At 37.2% G+C, this 6,550-nt stretch overlaps 1 protein-coding gene across 1 annotated transcript; it reads left to right on the top strand.

Annotated features, from left to right (window-relative positions):
• The first annotated feature begins 2,650 nt into the window (after nucleotides 1-2,650).
• LOC128210723 (ring-infected erythrocyte surface antigen-like) lies at nucleotides 2,651-3,241 on the top strand. The gene is made up of 2 exons (XM_052915076.1): nucleotides 2,651-2,902; nucleotides 2,999-3,241. The coding sequence occupies exons 1-2, from the start codon at nucleotides 2,651-2,653 to the stop codon at nucleotides 3,239-3,241; spliced, it is 495 nt and encodes a 164-aa protein (XP_052771036.1).
• The last annotated feature ends 3,309 nt before the right edge of the window (nucleotides 3,242-6,550 follow it).

The raw sequence follows: 6,550 nt of genomic DNA, 5'->3' as shown, positions 1-6,550 counted from the left end.
TAGCATAAAAACAACGTTCGGGTACAAACTATTGTTACAATAGTAAATGAGTTGGTGTTGAATGAACACATGTTCATAAATTTTCTCTGGTTAAGATGTTATTATTGATGGAGGGATGCTGTGAAGGCACAACGTATATATGAAGTATAAACTTGTCTGGTTGAGGCTTTTCATTGGTTCACGGTTGGGTAGATTCATCGCTGGTAATGCTGTCAACGCCGTGAACGTGGTCAACACTGTCAATGTTGTCAACACTGTAAATACTGATGGCATCACCAACTCTGTCAACACTGTCAATAATGAAAACGCTGTCAAAACATCGTCAACTTAGCCAAAGATGTCGACCCTGTCAATACTGGCGACATTGCCAATCACCATTGGCAATGATATCATTGCTGTCAAAACTGGCGACATAGCTAACGCTATTACAACTGTCAATGATGACAACACTGTCTAAACCGGCAACATCTTCAACGCTGACCATGATGTCAACTCTTTCAACACTGGCAATATCGTCAACGCTTTCACAACTGTCAATGATTTCAACTCTTTCAACATTGGCGACATCGTCAGTGCTGCCACCACTGTCAATGATTTCAGCGATGTCACTTCTAGCGACATCGCCAACGCTATGACCACTTTCAATGATGTCAACGCTGTAAATACTGGCGACATCGCCAACGTTATCACCACTGTCAATGATGTCAATACTGGCAACATCTTCAACGCTATCACCGATGTCAATGATGTTAACACTGTAAATACTGGCGACATCGCCAACGTTATCACCACTGTCAATGATGTCAATACTGGCAACATCTTCAACGCTATCACCGATGTCAATGATGTTAATACTGTAAATACTGGCGACATCGCCAACGTTATCACCACTGTCAATGATGTCAACGCTGTCAATACTGGTGACATCGCTAACATTTTCACCGATGTCAATGATGTCAATACTGTTAATACTGGCGTAATCGCTAACGTTTTCACCGATGTGAATGATGTCAATGATGTCAATAATGGCAACATCTTCAACGCTATCACCGATGTCAATGATATCAATGCTGTCAATACCTGCGACTACGATATTGCTGTCAACACTGTTAATAATGTTGTAAATGTCAACGCTCTTAACACTATTAATTATGTCAACACTATTAATGTCAGTACCTTCAAAATTGTAACCATCAAGTATGTCAACAATGGCAATGTCAATATTGTCAACACTAACAACATTGTCGGAGTCAACACTTTTAATTATTGCAACAATGGCATTATCAATACTGTCATCACTGTCAAAATTGTCAGATTCAACAATATGAACAGCACCAATACTTTCAAGGTCAACATTGTCTACACCGTCAACGCGGTCAATGCCATTTTCAATACAGTCAGTGTCGAAGCTGTCAACGCTGTCAATACTGTCAACGCTTACTTCCACTGGCTAAAGCGTAGTTCTGACCTATAAAACTGACATTTGTAGGGTAGTTACATTGTTACATACTTTTGTCTCTATCAATTGTACAACGCAGCCATTTTAAAATAAATGAAACCGATGTCGACACAGAAGTTCGGCTTCTTTTCCGTTCAAAGAGTTAACGCTAACGTTCGATATTTTAATGGTTATGTAAAATGTGTATAGTATTGTCTTGTAGCAATGTGTGTCTTGTTGTATGGTAGAAGGACTTCGATCCGTATGCCATTTATCCACCCCATTTTTAATGTATTGACTTTTGTGCTTGATGGATTGCTTCTTCCCCTCAACAACCCAAATCCAATATGATCCTCTACCGTGTAATGAAGCGAAGGTGACAAGCATTACGTGTCGAGGACTTCGCGTATGCATGGTATGTTCTTCCTCCATCGTGAACAGGCTTGTTTGGATGTTCAAATTTAGCCATTATCGAGTGCATTGAAAAAAAAAAGAGTTTATAAATATACTCCGGTATAGTTAAGTATTTTCGAATTAAAAGTGCAAGTTATTATTATACCAACGATTGAAGAAAGCGTGTAGATTATCTTAAAATATGTTACGACTGTGAAGCCGCCGAAAGGCAATTTCGTCACGAGTTTTATTGCGCTTTACTTGGTGGCGAAAATAAATGCAGAAACTAACAGAAATAAAGATGGAAATAAAATGCATCAATCAGAAGACATAATTTTAAATTGCGTATGTGTTCATATTGATTGATTCTACAATTTAGAAATATTCTAGATCGGACCCGTATTCTCACAGGATTCACTGAAAATGAACACGGTGCGTTTTAAAGTGATAACCTAGATTATATGTCCTACCAGGAAGTATTCTTTCCGATGTAAGTTGAATGCTGTTCGTTGGAGACTCGGATGATTATTAAAAAATAATACCAATATTAACGGCAACTGGTGCTTGATATTGACTGATGCATGCTGTTCCGAAAAACACAATGCATTGTCAGGCGTTGGAACCCAAATTGGACGTTTCTATAAATCGCACAATAATTTGTGGCTATCGCATAACTTGTATTTGCTTTGTGTCGGTAGAAACATACCGTTTTTTTGCGGCACGCGACAGTGAGATTCTGTATGTGAAGAATAATTAGCATCTGTTGATAACAATCAACTTCAATGATGCTACAAACCGCCAGCTTACCTAGAGCTTCGTATGTCTTGTGTAGATACAGATTCAGTGCAAGAGAATGTAGCAGATTCAGTGCCAGAGACGGTAACATATTCAGTGGCAGAGAATGTAACAGATTCAGTGCAAGAGAATGTAGCAGATTCAGTGCCAGAGACGGTAACAGATTCAGTAGCAGAGAAGGTAACAAATTCAGTGTCAGAGAAGTTAACAGATTCAGTGGCAGAGAAGGTAACAGATTTAGTGCCAGAGAAGGTAACAGATTCAGTGCCAGAGAAGGTAACAGATTCAGTGTCAGAGAAGTTAACATATTCAGTGTCAGAGAAGGTAACAGATTCAGTGGCAGAGAAGGTAACAGATTCAGTGCCATAGAAGGTAACAGATTCAGTGGCAGAGAAGGTAACAGATTCAGTGCCAGAGAAGGTAACAGATTCAGTGCCAGAGAAGGTAACAGATTCAGCGCCAGAGAAGGTAACAGTTTCAGTGCCAGAGAAGATAACAAATCAAGTGCTAAAGAAGGTAACAGATTCGGTGCTAGGGGATGTAACAGATTCAGTGCCAGAGAAGGTAACAAATCAAGTGCTAAAGAAGGAAACATATTTGGTGCTAGGGATGTAACAGATTCAGTGCCAGAGAAGGTAACAAATCAAGTGCTAAAGAAGGTAACATATTCAGTGCTAGGGAAGGTAACAAATTCAGTGGCAGAGAAGGTTACAAATCAAGTGCTAAAGAAGGTAACAGATTCAGTGCTAGGGAAGGTAACAAAATTAAGTGCTAGGGAAGGTAACAGATTCAGTGGCAGAGAAGGTTACAAATCAAGTGCTAAAGAAGGTAACATTTCAGTGCTTGGGAAGGTAACAGATTCAGTGCCAGAGAAGGTAACAAATCAAGTGCTAAAGAAGGTAACAGATTTGGTGCTAGGGATGTAACAGATTCAGTGCCAGAGAAGGTAACAAATCAAGTGCTAAAGAAGGTAACAGATTTGGTGCTAGGGAATGTAACAGATTAAGAGCTAGGGAATTTAACGGATGCACAGTTAGAAAATTTAACAGGCTAATTTTTGGGGCATGTTATAGATTCAGTGTCTGAGCCTGAAGGACACGGTCATTTATGTTGGATAGGTTTGTTTTTCCATCAAAAGGCAACAAGCAAATCAGGATGAGGATTTCAACTTGACGGAATTTTGTAGAGCGATGCAATGCTTAAATTTTGGCTAAGGATTGCATCATTAAAATACAAGCAAATCTAAAATAGTTCACACGTGTAGAAGCAGAGCATAACAAAGTATTTTATAGGATAAAAAATATTTTCAAATCTTTTCTGTCAAAAAGTTATTTAAAAATTAACGTCACTTTCTTTTTTGTTAACATCTGCTGTGACCCGTGGTGACCCATGTGAGAACCCCTTTGATATAGCGTGATTCCTCACCATGAAATGAGTATCTAAGGACAGTACATAAGCTGAAGGTCACGAAAGATACTGTTTACCTTAGGATATTTAAGTTTTAACCAAAGGTGTGGACATGACATACCATAGACCTTTGATTTTTAAGAAAATCGAATAAACGTCTTGAATCAGAGTTGTAAGTATTGCTACACGCGGGCGTTTTGTGTCTTGAAACATGTGTTCCTAGTTCCATTCGGATATCTTTAATATGTGTTAGTTATATCTATGTCCAAATTTTAGGTTTTTGCACGTCAACGACGACATTCGACGCAAAGGACATCACAATGTATCGATTGTTTTTCTTCGAAAGAAAGAGATGCAAAACCGAATTCAAAATTAATTCAAAATCGCTTTGTGTGAGATGGGCCTTCAATCTACCCACGTTTGGAAAGTCATGACACATCATTCAAACCATCTGCGGCTGCACAAATATTTATATGGGTGAATTAAATCACCGGTTCAGAGGAAAAGCATACCAAAAAACATTAAAGGTAATTCCAACTGTACTTGGAGCTTGTCTTCCATGGCTAATTTTCATAATGTTGAACTTCTTTTATAACAAAATGCTTAACGAAAAAAGACGCTTTTGAAAAGATCTCCTTATAGTAAAACCTACAATGCTAATTGCGCAAAAACTTAAAGCGCATACAGGTGCATTTTAATTAACATGAACATTAAAAACATTACACACAAAGGAAAGATCACGAAACATTCAACTCCAGATTGGAAGATTTACCAAAACGCGTTTGACCCTTTCTTCAGATATACAACTCGTATTGTCAACCTTCAGATTAGCGGTGGCACTATGCGCGGTTGCCAAAAACGTTTTTGTTCCTCCTCTGGCATTTGGATTATGTTTAGGTAATCAGCTATTCCTTCATGGATCAAGCGTTCAGAATTATTACTACTTGTTTGAAATTGATATTCCATGTAGTTTGGGTATAATGTTTCTTTAATGGAATTATGTTTGTTAATTGATGAAGCGACAATTATATATGAAAGAAGGAATAGATAAGTGTCCAAGATTAACATGAAATACAACTTGATTTTGTCATTTCATTTTGTTGGGCATTAAAAGTACGTATATACACATTTTATGTCATTACCTAAACAGGTAGGTTAAAGAAGAAGATGAATGAATTAACTTTGCATTGCTATAACTACTTTTTAACCCAAATAGTAGTTATAATGAAGAAAACTAATCAAACTCTTTACAGTGATTTCAAACTCAATTTTATGCTAAGGATGGTATTAAAACGTTCACTTTGTATGTTTATTTTAAGACCTATAATATTTTATTACACAAAAACAAAAAGAATTGTCCATACATTAATTTCAAGCATAGCAATCTGACTTACAGCATGTGTGGAACGTATTTGGGATATCATTTTAACAGAAGTGCATAATCTCTGACATTATGTTCTTAATTAGTTTTTTTACTGCACAGGGACAGACCCGGTTACCATGCAATGCGAAATGACCTACTTTAGTAACCGAAGGATTTGCGGCCATGTGGTAACATTAGAATATAAGAATAATTGCAAAAAATAAAGTTTGATTACTTTTAAATCGTTAAATTATCGCCGAATTTCTTTGTGCTACATGTAACTTTTTGTATAATGAACGTATGTTTTCCTTCGAGTTTTTTTAACTATGCCGAAAACAAAAAAGACATATTGTTAAAACACACATTTAACAAAATATACAATATGTGGTAATCATGTGGTAACCTCTTCCATTGAAACTCAACCATGCACTTAAAGCTTTGAAGTTTTCAAGAGACATTTCTAGTGGCGAAAAAAAACAAAAAAAACTATATGAAAAACACATTAATTACTTTTTAATTACATACCACCGTTTTTTACAGGTAGCACAAAAAGCAAGCCAAAGACTTTGACTTGTCGCTGATGAGCCGCAATGCCCTCCAAAACGACGTATTGTACCGCTGTCAAGTGCTCAAGCCATCAACATGCTCACCGCCAGTTTTCCATGACACAAGCAGTTTAGGCTTGACACGAATATCGAATACCTGCCTATCAGATATACGCCCAGAAGGCTCACAAAGGACCCATGGTCCGTAAACATGACCTCGCAGCCCTTTGAGACAAAAAACAACTATGTAGATTTGCGATTGCCTGATAACATTACGTGATTGGTGACGATTTTAGGGATCAATTATCGAGGCCCACCGGAAATATTTTAATCGCTGAAAGATAAGAAAAACACTAAATTGCATCTTTATTACACTTTATCATGATGTTATTTTACCCTTAATATAGAGCAGGCCGTATTATGCGACCGTATTATGCGACCTATTTATAATTTGATAACATCCGGAAGTTCTATTCTTCGGAAGCGCCATCTTTATACCATGTGAAAAATGACTGAAATGTCTTCACAAATTCGACATCCAAAAATGATTCAGTTTGTATATGTTGTTTTAGCTTATAATAATGTCAAAAAGCATATACCTCAAAGAAG

This window comes from Mya arenaria, chromosome 12 (assembly GCF_026914265.1).
Source record: "Mya arenaria isolate MELC-2E11 chromosome 12, ASM2691426v1".
Classification (NCBI taxonomy): Eukaryota; Metazoa; Mollusca; class Bivalvia; order Myida; family Myidae; genus Mya; species Mya arenaria.
Note: the sequence above shows the minus strand (reverse complement) of the source record. Positions and strands in the feature narration are given on the sequence as shown.